Source organism: Cricetulus griseus, chromosome 7 (genome assembly GCF_003668045.3).
Source record: "Cricetulus griseus strain 17A/GY chromosome 7, alternate assembly CriGri-PICRH-1.0, whole genome shotgun sequence".
Lineage (NCBI taxonomy): Eukaryota > Metazoa > Chordata > Mammalia > Rodentia > Cricetidae > Cricetulus > Cricetulus griseus.
Genome location: NC_048600.1, coordinates 12,716,398 through 12,740,596, shown reverse-complemented (window position 1 = coordinate 12,740,596; position 24,199 = coordinate 12,716,398). Strand labels below are relative to the sequence as shown.

The 24,199-nt window shown below is 39.3% G+C and overlaps 1 protein-coding gene across 4 annotated transcripts in view; it reads left to right on the top strand.

Moving 5' to 3' along the window:
* Babam2 (BRISC and BRCA1 A complex member 2) overlaps positions 1-24,199 on the top strand; it is a 380,020-nt gene that overhangs the window by 26,540 nt on the left and 329,281 nt on the right. For all 4 annotated transcript variants that reach the window (XM_027424426.2, XM_027424427.2, XM_027424428.2 and 1 more), the window contains exon 3: positions 3,601-3,677. In XM_027424426.2, the coding sequence (XP_027280227.1) occupies positions 3,601-3,677 (77 nt within the window). The remainder of the gene's footprint in view (positions 1-3,600; positions 3,678-24,199) is intronic.

Here is a 24,199-nt window from a genome sequence, read left to right as displayed (position 1 = left end):
CCAACTAAAATCCTGTGAAGTACCATGAAATCGACCATTTTCTCATTTTGTACAGAAATCTTAACAATTTGAATCTTATTTCAATAACTAGGAATAGATGTTTTAAGGTTGAATCAGATAAAAATTAATTTTCACCATTTTTTTCGCTTTTCATGAATAATCTGCTAAATGAATCAAGGGTATCAGCGTTGTAGATTTCAAGAATCACGTGTCAAGGACTTTATTCTCTTTTATGTCATTGATTAATGTGTGCACAGATAGTTCTTATACATATTTATAAGTGATTTTCATTAATGTACATTGCAGAACTTTTGTTGGTAATTATTTAATTAACATGCAAAGTAATGGATTTTTTGCACTATTGTCATACATATGTAATTTTTAACTGAAAAATTACATGTGTGTGCATACATGTGTGTATGTGAGTGGGTACGAGTATTCCACAGGGCATGTGGAAGCCACAGGACAACCTTTAAGAGATGGGTATCTACTGTGTGTAGTCAGGCTGGCAAGCTTTGTGACAAGTGCCTTTACCTCCTGAGCTGTCTTAGCAGCCCTTATACACATATAATATTATTATACTTGGTTCTCATCTCCTTTTCCCCTCCCTCCATTTGTTGATGAAAACATCTTTTGGTAATCAGCATTTGCTCTTCATTGCTGGTACTTTGTTAATAAAACATTACTTGTTAAAATTGTCCACTTTATCTTTTCATTAATTCTAATGGTCGCCACTTTAATTAATTGAGAGATGGTTTAGTGTAATGATTTGTAAAGTGGGCTCTGTGGTCAGACATCTTGGGTCTGGATTGTAGTTCTGTCACTTCCTGGCAACTTATTTACATCTCAGCCAGGAGGTTCACTCACTTCTTCTGTAAATGGAAATGATAATTGTGCCCAAATTAGAAGGTTGCTGTCAATAGAGCTACTTTAATTACAGGATGTAAAGTAGTGGTTGCCACTTAATGCATGTCCAATGAATGTTAGAAAAATATTAAGCAATGATTTAAAGTTTAAATTCTGGCCTCAGTGTTTGACCCTTCTAAGAGAGGGTCTTCCACAATAATCACATATCGCTCTTCTCAAGATGGGATGAGAGCATCTCCCAGTGCCAACAAGTCTGCTGTTTTTATCACAAACAAGTAAAAGGTTTGATAGGCTGGTACATCCACACCCTCCCTCCCTCCCTCCCTCCCTCTGTCCCTCTCTCCCTCCCTCTCTTCCTTACTTCCTTTCTTTTTAAAGACAGGGTCTCTCTATGTAGCCTGGCCATCTTGTCTGTGTCAATCACTCAGGCTTCAAACTCACAGAAATCTGCTGTCTCTGCCTTCCAAATACTTGGATTAAAGGTGTGCATCACCACGCCTGGCTCATTCAGAAAATTCTTATCTTCATGCATGCTGGTTGGAATGCCCACCTGTGCACACAGTGCCCTCCCTGGATTTCAAATCCCACTGTCCTCTCTGAGTATCCATGAGCTGTATGCCTCAGTTTTTGAATTGTGATTTTTGGTACACATGAAGAGTTCATCTGTGTGCCTAGCTCTGTGTTTGGCACCCGAGTCCTCCTATGGATTGAGAAAACAAGCCATGGTTAGAAAACAGATACAGAACAGTTCTAGGAGTCATGTTGATTAGATGGGACTGTAAGGGTGGCAGTATATGAAGCTTATGCTGAACATTTTCTTGTGTAAATTGTTAACTGTGAAAGTTTCTGAAATAAAGTAATAGGAAAGTAGTAGTAGAAAAAACCTACCTCTTTTGATGTTATCAAGAATTCTCACTTGAGTGCTGGTGAGGTGGCTCAGTGGGTAAAAGTATTTGCTGCAAAACTTGACAGGAGTCCAATCCCTGGGATTTAACATAGAGGGAGAGATTCAACTCCCACAAGTTGTTCTCTGATCTCTACATGTGTGCCATGACATACCTGAGTGCATGTGCATACACACAATAAAAATGTAATTTTAGGTAAAAAAAAAAATGGACTTCCAGTTGTAATTCCTACTTTCAGATTTGCAGAATTGATCTCCCTCTCTTGGTTTTTCTCATGTTAAACTTTAAAATAGTACATGTCTGGTTTTTGGAGGTGAGGTGAAATGTGTAAAAGAAACACTTCACAGCATAGGTCTTCATCCAAAACCACTCTTTCTTTTGCCATTGCTGTATTTAGTCCAGTGCCCGTTTATTTTCATTTAGGTAAGAATTACCTAAGGATTACCAGAGCATTGCTCTGTGCATTAGGAACACTAAGCAGATAGACAGCCAAAGTCTACAGTCTGTTGGTATTTCAGTTCCAGTGAGGATGAAACAGTAATAAATAAGTCAGAGACATGAAGGAAACACAAACAACAGGGTGCTGTTATAAAGCAGCAGCTGCTTCACACTGGAAAATCAAGGGAGACCTCTGGAGATGAAATCAAAGCCTTGGCAGTAGGGCTGGGACCTGCAGTCCAGGCGGGAGACAGCACATGCACAGGCACAAAAGCAGTAGGCTGATACACCCAAGGAGAATGTCTGGGCAATGCAGATGGGCCACAGTGAACACGGACAGGAAAGCAAAAAATGATGATAATCAATTGTTAGGAGGCAGACAGTTCAGGGGCCTGCAAGTGCTGGCAATTGAGTTGGTTCTTTTCACCAGGCACAAAGGAGGATTTTAATCAGAAGAGTCCTATTTATTGAACCAATTCCATGTTTTGAAAAAACTTCTACCTATACAGGATAGAACAAATAATGTGGGAAGTAAACAGAGAAAGTTGGGCATGGAACTCCACCTGGAGTTCCTTCATCGACTTCCTATGAGTATTTTATTCAGTCAAGAGATCAGGGCTATGTCCATGAAGCTCTGACTTGTAAGGTCCTAGGATACCTTACAAAATAAGCACATAAGAAAAGCAGAGGCCACTGTGGAACCTTGTGAAGTCATAGATTTCTAAACACAAACAAATGCTGAGTGGGAATTTCAAATCCCACTGTCCTCTCTGAGTATCCATGAGCTGTATGCCTCAGTTTTTGAATGCTGAGACCTGGCTGACTGACTCCTCCCCATCTTTTGCATTTGCATTTTATCTGAAATCAAGTGCCATGCGCCGTGCTTTCCTGCATATGAATGGTACGGCGTGCCAGATCTAGAGAAAGCATCGCACCTTTGAAGAAAGAAAGAAAACCATCTGCCTCGAGAAAAAGGCCAAAAGTGGGCTCTTTTTTGTATGAACAAAGTGAAAGCTAAGAATCTATGTTTAAAATATGACCATAAAAATTCTCTGCACTTACAGTTCTTGGCTCCAAGGACTAGAGACCTGTTTTGGATGATATACATGGTTTTAAAAGTCAAGATAGACTTCTTTTCAAGAGGTACTTGAAGCACTTGGTGTCTGTTGTTAGAAAGCATAGAAGTTTTATTGTGAGATACATAATTTGTCTTAGATTAAGGTTTATTCATTTATTGTCTTAGACTTCATAACCAGTAAAAGCCTCCATTTTCTTCTTTAAGCCTTTTATGTATAAAAATTACTTTTTATTTACTTTATTAAGTGTCATAAATATGTGGGCTTTTCGATTTTGTTCTTACAAATCTTTTTCTCTCCCTGGATTTCTTAAGCTGTACATCATTGACTCCTGGACCCAACTGTGACCGCTTCAAACTGCACATACCATATGCTGGAGAGACATTAAAATGTGAGTAAATGATGATTATTGTACTCAAAATATAGACACAGAGTTAATTATTGGAAGTTGTGATTTAGTTTTTATTTCTGGCTGTTCAGTACGATTTCTGATACTGCCCACTATTAGTTACTGTTTTGTTATCTGCCATCCAGTCCTGGTTGTATTCAAAGTGAGGCAGCTGGCAGGGATTCTGTTGTAGTGGAATAGGCCTGCATAGAAACTCTTAAATTTGCACAACAGTGCATATATATATATATATAATTTTTTTTTTTGAGGGAGCCCTAAGATAATATGTCAATAAAGAGGCTCATTGCTTTGTGCCTGCAAGACGGTTGAGTGGGTAAAGGCGCTGCACATCAGTCCTGACTACCTGTGTTTGATTACTGGATCCACATGGAAGGCAAGAACCAGATACTGCAGGCTGTCCTCTTTATTTTCACATGTGTGCTGTGGTCCCCCCATAAAATAAACAAAAATGTAAAAAAGGAAAAGGCACACCATTTAAAATATCTACTTAGTAATAGTTTTTTAGGTAAGAATGGCTGATGTCCCCACTACTGTCAAAATCCATTGTCATAATCCAGTCTCTAAGACTCTAGGCATGGACTATGTGTGTCAACATGCTATAGCCTTTATAGTGAGGGTTTGAAATGCAAGTGGCTTACAAGGGCCAGGCTGATACTATAAACAAGGAAAGTGGACTAAGGTGGCAGCTTGGGATGTCCTGTCTCTGAGGATACTGCTTCTATTGCCTCAGAAAGTGGAGGTCAGAAATTTTACATGATTTTTTTCCCTTAGGATCAGTTTTAGATTTGGCTACTTTCCCAAAATTAAGGAGATATGTTGTTCAGATTAAGTTGAATATGTGTGAAGAATGGCCTGAGTTTCTGTACTGTATGTTTCCAACGTTGCCTAGATGATGCACAAGGTGCATCTCTGGGATTCAGGCCAGCATCTGCAGCATCTGTTTGTGCTGTATTAGACCGTCTCTATCACCAGCACAGTACTCAAGCTCTGACCTACTGTGAACGCGGTAATAGCTCTGCTTCATTAGTGTCAGTAATTGCACTGGCGTTTTCTCTCTTAAACCTATTCTTGTGAACAGGGTATTCAAATCTATCTATTCTTAAAAAAGGAGGAATAAAAGATGTGGGTCTTAGAGACAGGATGGATGGGTGAGGGAGATGGCACAGGCCATAAAGTGCTTTCAAAAGGACCCGAGTTTGATCCCCAGAGAAAAGCTGGGCAGGGAGGGACAGAGGCTTATAATCCCAGGGTTGGAGACAGGTAGATCAATGAGGGACCAGAAAACAAAGTGGATGGTGCTTGAGAAGTGACACCTAAAGTTGTCCTCTGCCTTCCTCATGCAATTGTATGTTTGCTCTTGTACTCGCTTGTATATGTCCACCCTCACCTACACCCACACTTCCCCCACCCCACAATATGGGATGGGTGAATAAACTGTGTATTTTGGACTATTGACTGTATGTTCCACCCTCATTAGCCAGCAGGTACCACATCTCAGTATTCTCTAGAGTTGCTTTGTAACAGTCCTAGCTGGTCTGTAACCAGGCTGGCCCGAATTCGTAGATTAAAGATTAAAGATATGCGTCACTGCCACCTAGCTACAAGGTGACCCTTTAACTTTGCATTATTAGACCATTCTCAGGAAACCACAAACACAAAAAAAAATTTGCCTGTGTGAAGTAGCGACAGGATTAGATTGCTACTTTTTTTTCCAAAAGAAATTATTAACTAAACTTAAAAGAAATGATGAAAGTAAGTCACCCATGTGATAGTGCTGAAATTACAAATATCAGGAAACATTGGTCTCCTGTCCCACATTCCCCTCCCACTCCTGTTTTCTGAGGAAGCCATCATCATTTTAAGAAGTGGTTTCAGTTTAGTCCTTCTGAGGATTTCCATTTCTCTCAATAATATGCTTTTGCCTGCTTCCTGACTGGCCAGCCTTAGATGTTATCTTTGACTTCCTGCCCTGATACAGAGGCATTGGCCTGTTTTCACCATCCCCTTATCTCTCTCTTCCTCTTTAATGTAAGTACATTGCCATTATTGGTTCCTGGGTCATTTACCTTGTAGTTTTAAAATTTTGTACTTTTTTTTTCTCATTCTAGGGATCAAATTCAGGGCCTTTCAAAGGCTAGAGAAAAGCTTTTCCACGGATTAGCATCCGTAGCACCCCCCCTCCCTCACCCCCCTCCCCAGGGTCACTTTAAAGCTGCATCTTACAATTAAATGAACAGTCCCAAAAATTCTTGGTAAGTGCGTGACTCAGCCTTGTTATCAGCTTGATGATCTCTGTGCAGTAGTGATGAATGCTTCGTTTATCTGGATTCCCATGAACCACAGATAATGTCTTTTGGCTTTACACTTCACAGGACAAGAATATTAGTCCCTGCTTCTTTCTTTTTTTCCTGCACTGCTTTCATCTGTCTTCTGTTTTTTTCCTTTGCATTTTCAAGATTAACAATTTGTTGTCTATAAAATCTCCAGGGCATTGTTCATAAATTGGACAATGGCTCTGTGGGCCTGTTCCTGCGTTTATTATCCTTATATTTTATCTTGTTTTGTAGGCCTATATGTTAAATATTCTATATATTACTGGAAGATTTCTTAGGAAACAGGCCACTTGCTTAGGTTACTGGAACCCAGGTTCAAATAATCTGCCCAGACGGAGTTTGTTCTTCCCTCTTCTGCTTCTGCCTTTCCTACATCTCTGCCCAACATTTTTTATTGCCTCCATTACAGTTAGGTATCTTACTTAAGAGCTCTTCCTTCCCCTCTGTTCTTATGTTATGAGTGCAGTATCTGGTACAGTCTTTCAAAGAACAAAAATTAGCAACCTAAGAAATGCTTTTGGGACCAGTGAGATGACTTGGCAGGTAAAAGGTGCTGGCTGACAAGCCTAATGACCTGAGTTCAATCCCTGGGACCTGCTTGGTGAAGTCCAGAACTCTTCTAGTTTTCTTTCTGTGCTGTGATCAAACACTCTGACCAAAGGCCCTCATGGATCAGTTAATAATCAAGACAGTCCCCTACAGACATGCCAGTAGGGCAGTTTGTTCTAGGCAATTCCTCAATCAAGGCTTTCCTCTTGGATGACTTTAGGCTGCAATTAAAACTAGCGGGGGGGGGGGGGGGGAGGGGTGGTGAAGAGATGGCTCAGCAGTTAAGAACACAAACTGTTCTTGTAGAGGACCTGAGTTCAGAACCAATGTCAGGCAGCTCACAACTGTAAGTCCAGCTCCTTGAGAGCTGATTCTTCTGGGTTGTGAAGGCACCTGCATTCATATGTACATATACTGGCACATATGTATAGTTGTAAGTTGAAAATGAAATAAATCTTTAGAACAAGATGAAACCAAAAAACCAGTTTACCCAGTTCAAGAGCCGACTCCCACAAGTTGTCCTTTGACCTCCAAATGCATGCCACATGCACACCCAATCACACACACACATACAGAGAAAAAGAAATGTGAGAAAAGGAAAAACAAAATTTTTCTTTTTCTTTTCTTTTTCTTTTCAAGACAGGGTTTCTTGCTTCAGTGTTGCTGCTCTAGTTGTCCTGGAACTCTATTGTAGATCAGGCTGGCCTTGAACTTACAGAAACCCACCTGCCTCTGTCTCCTGTGTGCTGGGATTAAAGGCATGTGCCATCACACCTCGAAAGTAAAATATACTTTTAAAATGTTTTCTTTTTGCCGTCATTATTTTAAAATCCCCAGGGAGCATATTTTATATGATCATTTATCTTCCTGTTTTTCTAGAGCAGTGATTCTCAACCTCCTTATGTTGTGGTGACTCCTAACCATAAAATTATTTTTGTTGCTACTTTGTAACTTTGCTACTGTTATGAATTGTAATGTAAATATCTGTTTTTCCACGGTCTTAGGGGATTCCTGTGAAAGGGTCATTTGACCCCCAAAGGGATCATGACCCACAGGTTGAGAACCACAGTTGTGTGGGCTTTCCTCAGATAAAAACCATCATGTAAACCGGGCGTTGGTGGCGCACGCCTTTAATCCCAGCACTCGGGAGGCAGAGGCAGGTGGATCTCTGTGAGTTCGAGGCCAGCCTGGTCTCCAGAGCGAGTGCCAGGATAGGCTCCAAAGCTACACAGAGAAACCCTGTCTCGAAAAACCAAAAACAACAACAACAACAACAAAACATCATGTATATTTAAGATAGTAGAAAAAGTCCTGCATAGAGGTTCTAGATAGTTGAGCAGACCCCATAAAGTGTGCAAGTGCATGGTGGGCTAGCTCTTAATTGGGAGGACCCCTGAGTGTCCTATTTGGAAGTCTATCAATCATCAAAATAGTTTTTATTCTTTTTCAAAAGTGAACTTCGTATATTTTTCTCTTTCTTGGAGTGCACACTTGGCCATCGTCAGGCAGGAAGCTGTATGAACTGTTCCCTGAGGAGCTTTTAGTTAATCTCCATGTTCATAGCCCCATGTCTGTCTCATTCTCTTGTCTCCTCACACTGGATATCTAGAAGGATGATGGCTTCTTTCCCATCAATCGTGGCCTCCGATTACTGTGAGACAACGAGTGCTCTGTCCTGTCAAGCACCAGTTTCTTTCGGCATTCTGTCTTCTAGAAATTTGTTGAGATTTCCCATCTACTGACTGCTAATTTCTTCTCCTTCCTTGTGTTTTGCATTTTTTAAATCTAGTTTTTACTTTGACTAATGGGGGGAGGTTAGAAGGAAGAATAGTCAGCCTACAGTCTTTTTAGGTGTGTAAATTTATGTTATACTATGATGTATTTCCTCATTACTGTAAGGTTTTCACATGAAACCTGACATTCATCATATATTAGGTGTATTCTATCAAACTTTTTGTTTTGTTTTGTTTTTAGAGACAGGGTTTCTCTGTGGCTTTGGAAGCTGTCCTGGAACTAGCTCTTGTAGAACATGCTGGTCTGGAAATCACAGAGATCTGCCTGCCTCTGTCTGCCTCCTGAGTGCTGGGATTAAATGTGAGCACCACCACCGCCTGGCTCTACCAAACTATTGTTTGATGTCATTATACACTAAATACTTATTTAGCCTATTGTATGTTCTATAATAAATCAATAGATGACTATTGGATAAATCTTTTTTTCTTTCAGATTTTTTATTTATTTTACATACCAGCCACAGTTTCCCCTCCCTCCTCTCCACCCATTCCCCCTTTCCATCCCTACCCCTATCAACAAATCCTGGCATATCAAGTTGAGGCAGGACCAAGCTCCTCCCCACTGCATCTAGGCTGAGCAAAGCATCCCATCATAGGGAATGGGTTCTAAAAAATCAACTCATGAGCTAGGGACAGATCCTTGTTTCACTGCTGGGGGCCCCACAAATAAGACCAAAATACACGACTGTCTGTCAACATCATGCATAGGGCATAGGTCAGTCCCACACAGGCTTCCTAGCGGTCGTTCTAGAGTCCACGAGCTCCCATGCTTTCAGGTCAGCTCCTGAAACTGATTTTGGCCATTCTGACAGGAGTAAGATGGTATCTCAGAGTTGTTTTGATTTGCATTTCCCTGATGGCTAAGGATGTTGAACACTTTCTTATATGTCTTTCAGCCATTTTAGAATCCTCTATTGAGAATTGTCTATTTAGTTCTGTACTGCGGCGTCTACCCTTGACCAGCAAGAAAGACGCCACACCGAGGAATCTTCTTCAAACACAGTTTAATCGGGAACCTCTTTGCTTTGTACAGTGTATAATGGCGGCGGGCCCCGGGCCGAGGGAGACGGGGCCTGATATAGTCTACATCTACCAATCACCTAACCCTACGTGGCGCGCCAGGATAGGTTGTCTCCAAGCAGAATTAAGAGGATACATGACCTTTACCATATTTGGAGTTGTTTACTACAGAGAGCGCTCGCCGTCGGGCTGGCGGAGGGCGGAAACCGGCGCCATCTTTTGGGTGCGGTTTTCTGCAGCTCCCTACACTGTACCCCACTTTTTAATTGATTGATTGGTGTTTTGGAGACTCGCTTCTTGAGTTCTTTCTATATTTTGGATATCAGCCCTCTGTCAGATGTGGGGTTGGTGAATATCTTTTCCCAGTCTGTGGGCTGCCGTTTTGTCTTGCTGACTGTCTCCTTTGCCTTACAGAAGCTTTTCAGTTTCAGGTCAGCTGTCTCTGTGGGTTTCCTCATCATGATCTTGACTCCCCTTTCTCATATAATCCCTCCCCCCTCTCTTCAACTGGACTCCTGGAGCTTGGCCCAGTGCTTTGCTGTGGACCTCTGCATCCGCTTCTATCAGTTACTGGATATAGTTTCTATGATGACCATTAGGGTAGTCACCAATCTTATTATCTGAAGGTGGGTTCAGGCACTCTCTCCACTATTGCTACGAGTCTTAGCTGGGGATTCCTGGGAGTTTCTCTGGCCCCAGGTTTCTCATTAACCCCTCTATCAAGATATCTCTTTCATTGCATTCCCTCTCCATCCCTCCCCCAACTCAACCATCCTGATCCCTAATGTTCCCATCCCCCAGCCCCTCCTCTCTATCTCCCCATCCCCAGTTTACTATTGGATAAATCTTAATTCTAAGATCTTAGACTTAAGTAGCCCACAGCCAAATAAATGGGAAGAAATTATTGGTCATGAAAACTTTATTTATGTGAGTTCATTGAATTAGTGGGATGAACCTTTTTCTTTCTGAAAGTGTGTGTGTGTGTGTGTGTGTGTGTGTGTGTGTGTGTGTGTGTGTGTGTGTTCTTCATGTGTATGTATGTGTGTGTGCATATGGAGATCAGAAGTTGGCATCAGGTGTCTTCCTCAGTCACTCTTTACCTTGGTTTGTTTGATTTTTTTTTTTTTTTTTTGAGATAGTGTCTCACTCTGGCTGTCCTGGGACTATGTAGAACAGGGCTGCCTTGAACTCACAGAGATATGCCTGCCCCTGACTCTGAGTGCTGGAATTAAAGGCATGTGCCATCATGCCTGGCTACCTTAGTTTTTTTTTTAGACAAGGTCCCTGGAGCTCACTGGTTTGGTCAGGGTGGCTGGCCAGTGAGTCTGGTGATCTGTATCTGTCTTCTCAGCTCTGAGGTCACGGATGTGGATTGATGCACCTGGCTTTCTACCAGGATTGTGGCTTCTGGTGGTTCAAACTCAGTCTAAATGCTTAAGTGTCAAACACTTTATTGACCAAGCCTCTTTCCAGGTTCTTTCTTTCTGAAATTATTGACTTTCTATAGAAAACCTTTGGAAGGATGTTGGCAAAATGCTTAGGTTTAGTGTTAGAACCAGGGTGTGGCAACAGGTACAGGGCTAGGAGACTTCCATAGAAGCCTTGAGGAAGATGGTATTATGAATTAAACAGATAGACTTTAGAAAGGTTTGGGGTTTAAGGTGCCATTTTACCTCTTGCCTTAAAAACCTATTCTAATTCTCAAATATATACTCCATGGAGTGGCCTACTGCTTTAGTCTGGAGGTCAAGGCAAAAACTTCTGTAAGTTTAGAGATGGGAATTATTTGTTTCTTATTTATATTTTTAAGATTAATTTTTATTGTTCTTAATTAATTATGTGTCTCTGTGTGGGTGTATACCTATGAGTGAAGGTGCCCTCAGGGGACAAATGTGTCAGATTCCCCCTGGAGCTGAGTTACAGGTGCTTGTGAGCTGCCTGACATGGATGCTGGGAACCGAACTTGGATCCTCTGCAAGAGCCGTATGCATTCTTTACCACTGTGCCATCTCTCTAGCCCTGGGAATTTGTTTTTGTAAGATATGTTGAAAATGCAGTAAACTTATCAAAAAATAAATGAAATCAACTCCATAAATTATGCTAAGTAAGCCTTCATTTAGAAAATCATAACCAATGTACCCTTTGAGCATGTAGCCAATGAGAGAGTAAAGAATGGTTTGAGCCATCATTACTGATCAGGATTGAGTGCATGGGTAGATACATGAATTCATGAATCATAGTGCTTAGATATGTGTTGGTCACAGTGTTAGAGAGAATATGGTATTCTGTTCCTTGTGTCTGCCTTGTACCAGCAGAGACTTGGTCTTTACAGGTTATTTATTATACAAGGAGTTGTTTAGTGGAGCACTGCTGTTTTTCCCACTTGCAAACATAAATTTGTCTCTGTCAGTGCTTCCAAGAACAAGGTTATTTTGTTTCATATGATATTTAGGCCATGGCCATTAAGCTTCCTTTCTTTGTACCTTAACTGAAAAATATTTTCAAATTAATTCTGTTTATAATATTGAAAAAATCAAAATACCTCTGTGTGTATGTGCATTTGTGCATGCGTGTGTGTCCATATCCTTGTGCTTGCTATCATGTACATGTGGAGGTCAGAGTTCAGACAGCCTCCCGGAGTTGTTCTTTCTTCCGTCATGTTGGCCTGAGGATTGAACTTGGGTTGTCAGGCTCAGTGGCTTTCCCATGTAGCCTTTCTTGCCAGCCCATGTGCTGTAGCTCTCATAAAACCTTCTAGTAGGTGGAGGGCTAATAGTGGTAGTAATGTGGGGCAGTTAGATCTTGCATTACCGTCAATAATTACAGCAGTTCCACTATGTGCGGAACTTGAAAGTCATGGGAGTGGGTTTCCTGGGTTCATTTGTTATAAAGAGTGAGTCATTTGTGGTAGTCATGAATTTTTAAAGAATCAATTTTTCCCTCTTAGAGAAAGATTTTTACAGGCAGATTCTCTCTCTCTCCACTCCCTTCTTTCTTCTATTTTAGTCTTTTATTATTTCTCATAATTTTTTTTTGTTTCTTTTTGAGACAGGATCTCACATTGTAGTCCATACTGTCCTGAAACTCACTATGCAGTCCAGGCTGGTCTTAAGTCATCAGTGATCTTCCTACTTTTGCCTCCTGAGTGTCAGGATTACAGGTAGGAGCCACCCACCTTAGCTTCTATTCATTTCTTAAGTCGTTCTTTTATTTTTGCCTAACATTTTTTATGCAAGAATGAAGACTTAGCATATGTTCCTACTTGAGCAAATTTTGTAACTTTATGTTTATTATAGCTAAGAGATGTATTGTCATAGCAGTTAATTACTATAAGATTTGCTATTTTTACAGCCTATATAATATTTATCTTTAGATGAACAAATACTGTTCTCATCAACAAACTTTTTAATGAGTGTAGTTTGCTCAAACAAACAGAGATATTTGTGGGTTTCTATAGTTTCACAGTCTTTGGAAAGCAGCTACGATAGTAAATGTAGAAGTGCTTTGCTTTTTAAAAACTTTGTGTACAAGTGTTTTGTCTGCATGTATGTCTATGTACCATATGCATGTCTGGTGCTTACAGAGACCAGAAATGGGCATTGGGTCCCATGGTACTGGAGATAGTTGTGAGCCACCATGTGAGTTCTGGGAATCGAACCTGGGTCCTCTGGAAGAACAGTCAGTCTCTTAACCCTGAGCATCTTCTCAGCCTGAAGCTCTTTGCTGTTAAAGAAATAAAGCTAAAATGAATCTTGAAGTTTATGCTAAGAGAAAGTGAACAAGAATAGATTTTGATTACACTGTGTGGTAAATAGTAGGTAAATCTTTTCTTTCCCATTTTTTACCTCTCCTGAGCAAAGGGTAATGGTGAACTCAGTGCTTTTTCAGACTTAAAACTTTTGTATAGCTGGGCAGTGGTGGCGCACACCTTTAATCCTAGGACTCAGGAGGTAGAGACAGGTGGATCTCAGTGAGTTTGAGGTCAGCCTGGTCTACAAAGCTAGTTCGAGGACAACCAGGACTGTTACACAGAGAAACCCTGTCTCGAAAAACCAAACCAAACAAACAAACACCCCCCCCCAAATTTTTTATATAAATAACTTCCTCATGTAAAGTTTTTACATTAAATTTTATTGAAAACTTGTATACACTTTAAAATATAATTTTGGCCAGAGCTAAATCAAAGTATTTGGGATTTATAGTTATTTATATTATAAGTTTAAACTCAGTGAACAGAGCCAGCTTTGTTTATGAAATTGTACCTTCAACTCCTCACACAGCAGATATTCAGTTCAGTATTGTGGAAGGAGTAGGTAGAATACATGCGTGGACACATGAGTTTGTGAATCATAGTGCTCAGATACGTGTTGGTCACAGTGTTAGAGAGAATACGGAATTCTGTTCCTCGCGCCTGCCTTGTACCAGCAGACACTCTTTACAGATTATTTATTATACAAGGAGTTGTTAATTGGAGAGCACTGCCCCTAACAATTTAGAAAACAGGAAGGCATGCATAGTACTTTTCAGACTGGGAGTCTGAACCCATTTTGTATATGTATATTTCACTCTGCCTCCAGCAATCAGAATAATGAAAATAGGATGCAGTATTGCATTTCAGAATATTCTATGGATTAGAAAACAGTACTTACAGAAATCTGTTTCACCAGTGAACAAAGGGAACTTTGTGCAGTTGATGATAGGGATAATGAAAGGCAAAGGAGAGAGCACAGCTCAGTGAATTCATGAATTGATTCCTAAAGAATCCCTCACATTCAAAACTCAATAATTGAAATAAAAAGATGCCAGAAGGTTACAGTACGTTAGGAATGATGTTATTGTTTCTGTAGTTCTTTTAACGTGAAGAAACAACTGCTGGCTAATGAAAGTGTTGCCAATTTGTGTAAGAAATTATTGAATGTTGTCCAAGGACAGAGATATTAATTAAAGAGAAGCCCTTGAATTTGACAGTTGTAGATGACACAAATCATACTTGCACAGGGGTAGAAATGCATTTCTTCAGTGATCAAGATGATTTGAGGGAAGTGTGTGTGGAAGTCTGAAGACCCTGCTGAAGAGATCCAAGTTTCTCAGCTACAGTACAATTCATAGATGGGCCAGCGATTTGTTATGAACACAGGTGTATAAGTAGAGGCATCACAGTCATTCTGCATGGTATTTCGTTCTAGAAGTAATTGGATTATTTGAGGGAGTAAGGAAGGGAGAGACAGAAAAGGAGATAGAATGAGGGAATGTGTGTGTATATCCACACTCTTTATATAGGAGTATGCTTTTGCTCATATATTATTCATAGTCTCTAGCTTTGTGTCTGGCATTTAGAGAAGCTTAATAAGTGTTTGTGGGATGAACCAATCATATTCTTTCTCTGGATCTAGCAATGATGAGGTTTGATGAGCAAGTGACAGACCTTAATTCTGCAAGCTCTTTGAGTCATATTGTTTATGCCACTATGAAGAGAAATTATTAAAATATTGTAAGTTATATTGAGCAAGTCTGTGGCTAGTGAATCAGTTTGCTAACATGGGTTTCAAATTTGAAATTATCTTTTGTTTGAAATTTTTGTATTTTATACCAACAATTTATGTTAATCAGGCACTGTTTGGTTATAAGAAATCCATTGGAACCAAAATAAATGAGAGGATTTGCTTATTTGTCTTTATAAGGAATCAAGTGAATTTTGTGGTGCCCAAGGTCAGGGTGGATAGCAAGGCCTTACTGCGACTGGAAAAGGGACTGAAATGCCAGTAGACACCACACTTGTCATCTGAGTCCTTGTATTTAAGGTGTTCTTTTTGCACTTTATTAAGTTGATCCCCCCTCCCCCGCCATGTTTCTAAACTTTGGTAGAAATGACTTTCTGAGCCTCCTGTAGGTGACTTGATTCCAGCCATTAGAGAAGTCATTGAATCTACAGTCTTGGGAAAGTATGTCTGGTCGACAGCTTTGGCTAAGTGTTTGAATGCCCAGTTTTGATAAACATGACCAGAGGGTTCCAGATTATGTATTCTCAGTTTGGTTACTAGAGGCTAGGTTCTGTTGTTGTTTTTTTTTTTTTCTGGTGTGTGTGTGAGTGTGTGTGTGTGTATGTGTGTGTGTGTGTGTGTGTGTGTGTGTTGCTTGCCCAAGAGTGTGCAAGGGTGCAGGTACCCATGTCTGTAGCTCGGGGAGGACTTCTGGAGTCTTTCTCTGCCACTCTCTGCTTATTCCCTTGAGACAGGATCGCTGACTGAACCAGAAACTCACCATTTTTCTCCTATTCTAGACTTGCTTAGACATGCTAGGCCTTTCACATGGGTACTGGGAGTTTGGACTCGTGCATTTATGCTTTCAGAGCAAATACTTTTACCAAGGAGCTATCTCCCTGCCCTCTAGGAGACAGTGTAAGCACAGGTAAGCATGGCTTGGGGTAGGTAAGCAGAGAGGTCCATTACTCTGTTTCTAATTAAACCCTAGACATGTTCACTTTGTGTTTAACAATGGAGCAATACTGTTGTTTATCATTTGAGAGGAATGATGAATATTTATTAAAGCCATTTGCAACACAGTAGAGAAGTTGTGCCAAAAAATTATCTCCAAAGGGTTTGAAGTTGAAATACTTTCCCTTCAGAGGAAAAAGCCTGGAAGAAAACATGGATTATGATTTGGATAATACATTCTTCCCCATGTGCTCAGAAGTACAGTGTAAAATTCACTGTTCATTTCTAAGGATTCAGTACTGCATTGCTAAATTTAAATATATAATTTTTAGAAAATTATTCCCAACAAAATGAAACCAGCTTTAGAACTGTTACTTAAATTGAACACACTATTCAATTAAACAGTGGCCAGATATACTGATATTTTTATAGAGAAGTTACAAATACTGTTCCAGAAATTCTGCTTTATTGAATCTTCTCAAGATTCAGCTTCAGTTTTTGATTCCATACTTTCTTGATGATTTGGCTGCTCTCTCTCCCTCCCCCACCCTCTCTCTCTCTCTGTGTATGTGCAAGCATGCGTGTTTACACTCACATACCTGTATGCATTTCACCCTGCTTTAGTACTTCAGATCTATTATGTGTTCATCATTTTAGCCAATCAGTGTAGTAAGGTCGGAGTGCTTATCCTTTTCTGTCCCTGCTCTCTAAAATCTTGCTCAGATGCCATGATGAGGCAGCACCGAGCATCTTGGCTCTGATGGATGTTACACAGAAACTGGCCACCAAGTTGATGTCTGAAGGATTCAGTTATCAGTATTGTAAGGAAATTTGTGTGTCAGCTGAAAAAGATGTTGATGCCTTTGATTTATATGTTGATGCCTTTGATTTAATATCATCTATAAGAATTTTGTTTGCTTTGTTATTGTACCCTAAGATCTTTAAAACAATTTTTTTTGCACATCTCTGTGCATGGTGTTTGCATGGAAGCATTAATATGCCACATTGCATGGGAGGAGACCAGAGAACAACTTTATGGAGCGGACTCTCTCTTCACTTGGATATATGTTCCAGGGATTGATTCAGGTCACCAGGTTTTCATGACAAGTGCCTTTACCACTGAGCCATTTTGCCAGCCACATACCTCTGAACTTTGTCCAAGTAATTCCAAAAGCTGGCTGCTGTGGCTATAGCTTTTGGCATTTATTTTTTAATTAAAAAATTGAGGTAGGGCCTCTGTAAATAGTTCAGGCTAACTTTAAAATAACTCTGTAGGCTGGGCAGACCTTGAACTTGCTACCCTATCTCTGCATCCCTAGTAGCCAGCCTGTGCTGCTTTGTCCAGCTGCTGCTATTGGCATTTTTTGTTGGGACGACAGTGTTATTTTATGAAAAATTTCTTGTGCTGCTTAAAATAAAACTTTTAAAGAAAATGTTAATTGAACAATCTTTCTTTTTTATCCCCGTGTACATCTCCCCTTTAGTATTTATTTAGTGGACTGAATCCCTTAGCCTGACCTTCAAGGCCAGCCATAGACTGACATTCTGGTTTTCCATTCTTTTCCAGTTGGAGCTCAGCTAAGGAAAGGCAAGAATGATGTGTCCATTTGTGGCTCTCAAAATTCTTGTGGCTCCCGCTTGTACTGTTGTTTACTTGGGTTTGGCTTTTGTGGAGCAAACCATGCAAGTGGTAAACAGCCCATTGTGTGACATTTATGTCCATTTTCATTTGCACTCACAAATCTGCCACTGCAGAGGACATGTAGATTCTTTTGTTCCCAGGATTCCTTGTGAGTGTAATAGGACTTAACTGTAGTTACTGTGACTTGAGCTAAGTAAGAAGTTGGACACTGTATCTTGGGACGTAGTATTCTGTAGCATGCTGAGGGGCACTGTAGTTTTCCTTGGTGGCATGGTCCATTTTACTTTTATTTTTATCTTTAAAAAAGATTCATTGACTTAAAGATTATTATTATCCTGCACTCAAGGTATTTTTAGAGGCTAATTAGGGAGGCAGGCCACCTTTGATTTAATGAATGGTCTAAAGAGTGCTCACTGAAAAGCAAGGAAGAAGTGCTAATTTTGGGGATTAGACATTCTAGCTCCCTTAGATTTTCAGGATTCTTTGTCTTGGTGTTTCAGAGTATTTTATTTCTTGGGCTTTATGGACCATTAGAGCTATCTTAAGCTTAGCAGCTAATACTATCAAGTTTGTAATATTGCTCTAGTTATAACTAGTAGTACATATATGCAATGTTATACCTTACATTAATAAAATGTATGCATTTTAAGTGTAATATTGCACTATTTTTGGCAGTTGTATCTATCTGTAAGGAATACCTCAGTCCACATGTAGAGCATTCCATTCCTCAAAGGCCAGTCTGTTCCACTCCCATCCCCTTAGTACTGAACCTCCCTTATCTGAAAGTGTAAAACTGTTTGGTCCATTTCAGTGTTTCACAGAAGTGAATTGTGTGTTGTGTGTTCCCTGGTGGCTAGGTGGATAACTTCCTTCTCTGAGCACAGTGTTTTAAAACTTCATCCCTATCACTGTGAGTTATGATGGTGCTTTGTGCCGAGGCTGTAATGACAGTGGACTCAAGTCCTCCCTCCTCAGCCTCCTGGTGATGGGATTGCAAGCCTGCACCAGCGAACCTAGCCACTTCATTTCTTTTATTTCTGAATAGTGCAACATTGTGTTTGCTGAAGAACACTTAGGCTACTGCCAAATTTTTGGCTGATGTGAATTACATTTTTTTGAGTTGGTACATTTTTGTAGATACCTTTTGTGGAAATAAATCTTTGCTTTTCTTGTGTGAATTTTGTGTTGTAGATTAAACTTTTCAAGTGTGTGGTAAACTGTTTTCCAAAGTAAACAGTTGTGAGTATTCTCATCATTCCGTGCTCTGGTATTGTTGATTGTCATATATTTATTGTTTAACCATTTAGCTAGTTTCCACTTAGGATTTCGAATGCAACTTTCTTTTAATTCCTGTAGCTTTATTGGAAGTCTTTAAATGTGAGTATGTGTGCCCTCTAGTATCTTTTCCACAGTTGATTGGGCTGTTCTAGGTTGTTTGTATTTTAGGATCACCTTTTCATGTTCCTAAAGTCTTACTGGAATCTCATTGAACCCAGGGGCTAATCTGTAGAGAAGTAAATGTCTTAATGACATTGCTGTCCCTAAGCCTGAAACATTTAGTGTCCTGTTGGTGCTGATGTTAGGGTGTTCAACCAGTAAAATCTGTGGAGATATCCCCAGGAATGAAAACCATTTCATCCCACACATTTTGGATAAGGGATGCTCAGCCTGTATGTATATATACATTTCCCTGGCCAGCACTCCTCATCTTTGTCCTTCTTGTTCATGTTCTCCATCTTTGGCAATAGCAATGGTTTTAATAAAGTGTTCACATCTTTTCCTCAAATTTTAAAACGTTTTTCTTCTGATTTTATTTTGAGAATTCATTTGCTTTAGACATAAGCTTTCTATAAGGTGTATATTTTTCTCCCTGACTGTCCTTTATCACCTTTACAAACCTTTGTCTAACTCAGTTGTACAAAGATTCTTGTACTATGCTTTAGTCTTTTTATTGATTGATTTTCATTTTTTTCATGTGGTGTGCATATTTTACATGTGTGTGAATTCATGTGTACATGTTTGTACATGCATGTGGATACCTGGGGTTGATGCCAGGAGTCATCCTCCACCTTATTCATTGAGGCAGGTGTCTTAGTCAAACTCAGAGCTCACCCATGTGGCTGCACTTACGAGCTCTGGGGATCCCATCTCCACCTTCTGAGGCAGGAATTGCAGGTAGGCCCCAGGCCATCACACCACCTGGCATATACACAGGTTCTGGGGTATTTTGGGGATCTTACTCCAGTCCCCATGCATGTGCAGTGAGCACTTTAACCACTGAGCCACCTTCCCAGCCCTGTGCTTTCTTTTAAATGTTTAACACTTTAGGTTTTGTACTTATGCCTGTCACCTATTCTGAGTCAATATTTGTTTAGGGTATTGCTTTTAGAAAACCCACAGGTCTCCAAATGTTCTACTGTCATCTGCTGAACTGGCACCCTTTTTCTTCTACATTGCCCTGTACTTTTGTCAAAAATTCGTTGTCCATATATTGATGGGGCTCTTTCTGGACTTCTTAGACTGTGTTGTCCTGTACATAGCTTACTTTATTCTGATGCACGGTTTCTGTTATTGTAGAAAGTAAATCTCCAGAGCTAGGGAGATGGCTCAGTGAGTAAAAACATGCTGTACATGTGGAACCAGAGTCCCACAACTATCTTAGAGCCAGACACAGCATGAGCTCTTGTAGTCAGTGTGCCCCTAATGGAGGATGGGAGGTGGGGACAGGAGAGTCTGCAGAAGCTCAGGGGTCAGGTAGTCCCTACCTAATAGCTTCCAGGAGACACCATCTCAAAGACAGTGACAAGGCAAAGACCCACACCTGAAGCCTGTCCTCTGAATGCTCTTGAAGTATCATGCCACACTCCCCCACATGAACAAGTGTACACACACACACACACACACACACACACACACACACGGGGGTGGGGGATGGGGATCGTAGGGGAGGAGAACCTTGAAATCAGGTTGTATGAATATTCCAATTTGCCATTTTTTTTTTCAAAATGGTTTTAGAAAATCAAGTTCTTTGTATTTCCATAAATCTTGGAAGCCAGCATGCCAATTTTTAAACTTTTCATGTTTTGTTCACTTTTTGCATTTAATATATAGGTTTTAGATTTTTTATATCACTCAGTGTTAATATATTTTGATTATATCTTAAGGTTTTAATATCTGATTATTTATTGCCAGCATATAAATAGTTTTTGTCTGTTGATTCTGAAACCATTGCAAGCTTATCTGTGAGATATAGTTGCTTATAGTTTCATAGAATTTTCTATGCAGAAAAGAATGTACTCAGAGAATGACAGTTTTAGTTCTTTCTACCCAATCTGAATCTTATTTCTTTTTATTGTTACAGTACATTAACTAGAATCTCAAAGAGTGTTGTGAGTAGACATTCTTGTTTCAACTTTAAAAGAAATGAACACATTCACAGTATAGCGTTAGCTGTGTATATTCAGAATTTCCCTCTATTCCTAGTTAGTTGAGAATTGTCTTAATTTTTTAAAATCAAGAATAAGTGTTAGATTTGGTCAAATACTTTTCTTCATGAGCTACAATGATTATGTGTTTTTTTTCTTTTTTAGTTTGATTAGCACAATGGATTTTTAGAACACATACCAGGGTATTTGTTAATTTACTTTAATTACATCATTTTCTCTTCCCTCATCCAACCCCTTCCGTGGCCTTCTTGTCTCCCTTTCAAATTCATGGCATCTTTCTTTAATTATTATTGTTACACACACACACATACACACACACACTCTCTCTCTCTCTCTCTCTCTCTCTCTGTCTCTCTGTCTCTCTCTGTCTCTGTCTCTCTCTCTCTCCCCCCCCCCACACAAACATAAATATAGCTGCCATAGTTCATTTATTATTGCTTATATGTGTATGATTTTAAGGCTGGCCACTTGGTATTGGATAATCAATTACTAATCAGAATCCATAAAGCACTATGGATATTTATTAACTAATTTTGGCATATTCAAAACCTATTTTTCATCCCTGGGGTATGAGCTCCAGTTGTCATGATGTATTATCATCCTTACATGTTGTATTTAATTTGTTAAAGTTTTGTTAAGAATCTTGTTTGTATATTTGCTATGTTGGTTTATATTTTTCCTTAGCATGTTTTCTGGATTTTTCATTGTAGTAATGAAAATGAATAGAGTAACTTGAGAAATAAGTACTCTATGAGCGTTCACGAAGAATTTGTATTATTTCTTCTTTAATTGTTTAATGAAATTTACTAGTGAGACCATCTTGGGTCTGGGATTTTCTTTGTAGGAAGGTTTTAAATTAAATGTCCTTAGTAGACATAGTGCTTTTGAGCTTATCCACTCCATCTTGTGTGATTGTTGCTAGTTCGAGTAGCCATTTTAAGTTGCAGTGTTTATTGGCATAAACATTTATGTACCATTCCCCTAGTTTTGAAAATATCTATAAAATTTGAAGTAGTAATGTCACCCCTGTGTTTCCTAGTTGAGCAACTTATCTTCTCCCCAGTCTGGTTAGCAGTTTATCTGTGTGTTAATGTTCTCAAAGAGCCAGCTTTTGGGATCATCTGCCTTCTTTGTAGTAATTGTTTTCTGTTTTACTGCTTTTCCTTCTGATCTTCAGTTTTCCTCCTTCTATACATTGTAACCTGTTTTCTTTCTTTTTTCCCTAGTGTATTGGAAGGCGATACTGACATGCTGATTTGGTTCATGTTGTTCTGATATTAGCATTGAGTGCTATGATTTTCTATCATGAGCATTTTCAGCTGCATTCTGCACCTTTCACTGTTTTGTGAGCATTTTTCCCTGATGTTTTCAAATTTTCTTTTAGATTTTCTTTTCACATGTAGGTTATTTAGAAATACCTCATTCAATTTATAGAATGCTGTGAACTTTTGTTACCTTTTATTGATTTTGAATTTAATTTTATTGTGGTTCGAGAATATTCTTCAAATGACTTAAGTGACTTATTAACTTACTGAAACTTGTCTGATGGCCCAGGATATAAATGATCTTAGCGGGTGTTCTGTGTGCACTGAAAAAGACATGTGTTCTGTTGTTATTTGGTGGCATGTTCTGTAAATCACAGCTCAGTCAAATTGGTTGGTAGGCTGTTCAGATGTAACATACTGCTTTGTATTTCTGTCTACTTGTTGTTACTATGGCTATTTAGAAGGGGTTACTAAGTTCTTTGAGTGTGATTATGAGTTTGTGTTAAGAGTATACCATATTTTTATTCATTTATGTTGTTCTATCAGTAGTTGAGGGGCTGTGGAAACTGATGACTTCAATAGATCTACCTGGTTTTCGGCTCTGTCAGCCTTTGCTTTGTATATTGAAGCTCTGTTACTAGATAAAAAAGTGTAAGATCATGATATCTATACAACTTGCTTGTAGGATATTGTTTGTTTCAAAATCTGTTTTAATTGATATTAATACACCATGGTATATTTTTCTTATTCTTTTATTTTTAACTTATTTGGGTTTTTACACTTAGGATGAATTTTATATCACATCATATAACTGGATTTTGCTTTTTTTTTTTTTTTTTTGAGAGAGGGTTTCTCTGTGTGGCTTTGGAGCCTATCCTGGCACTCACTCTGGAGACCAGGCTGGCCTCAAACTCACAGAGATCTGCTTGCCTCTGCCTCCCGAGTGCTGGGATTAAAGGCATGCACCACCAACATCCAGCTGGATTTTGCTTTTTAATTCCAGTAATCTTTGCTTCTTAATTGAGATGTTTCTATCATTTATATTTAATATGATTATTGGTATAAGGGACTGATCAGTTCATAAGTATACCTAGCATCTTGTGGTGGTAAATAATTCATATTAATGAATAATGTGTAACAACATGTTATATCTTTGAATTTCAGGCCTATCTTCCTTTTTGCAAGATTATGACACTAGGAAAAGTGCTCTGTGTCTGAAAGGAAGGGACTTACAAATATACCCTTTCAGAAGTGTAAAGAAGATATTTAAACATTCCAGTCTCACCTCAGAATGAAGAGTGTTCAGAAAACTAGGTCCTTACTGGAAGTGTTCTCAGGACCTGAATATATTTCTGGATAGTCTTTTTCTTTGTTATTCTGGCCCTTAAAGACAGAATGACCTTACATGTAGGATACAACAAATAGAGGTTGGTATAAGACCTTATGGGCCATTTTATGGCCACTCCAGATGACCCAGTTACTTTAGATCAGGTCAGGTTTCACAGCAGTCTTTACATGGCATAATCTGATCTCCCTGGTCACGGATCATTGGCCTGCCTTGGGGCATCATAACTGAGATGACATATTTCATCCTCCTGAGAAATATATCCCACTTCTTAGTTTCTGGCATTTGACATTCATATTAACTTGTGTATACTGATAATTACTGTCTCTATTCCTGTCTGTGTGTACGTATTTATTTCTCTGCCATGCATGATTCTTCTATATCTCAAAATTATAAAGACTTTTGTGTGATATAAACAGCCTAATCTTTCATAGTAGAGTTTTAAAAATACTGTTCCCAGACTGCTGTCAAACCTCCAACTTCTTGAAATCCTTTTTTACATTCCAGATTTAAGCAAGATAATCATCTTTGGATTCTTTAGCCAGTTCTATATCAAAATAATAATAATAAAAAAACCCACCAGTGATATTTACAGCCTTGATATTTACATGTTGTCACCATCCTTTTTAATATCATTAAGAACACACCCTCCTCACCAAAATCCTTCGTCTTCTGTC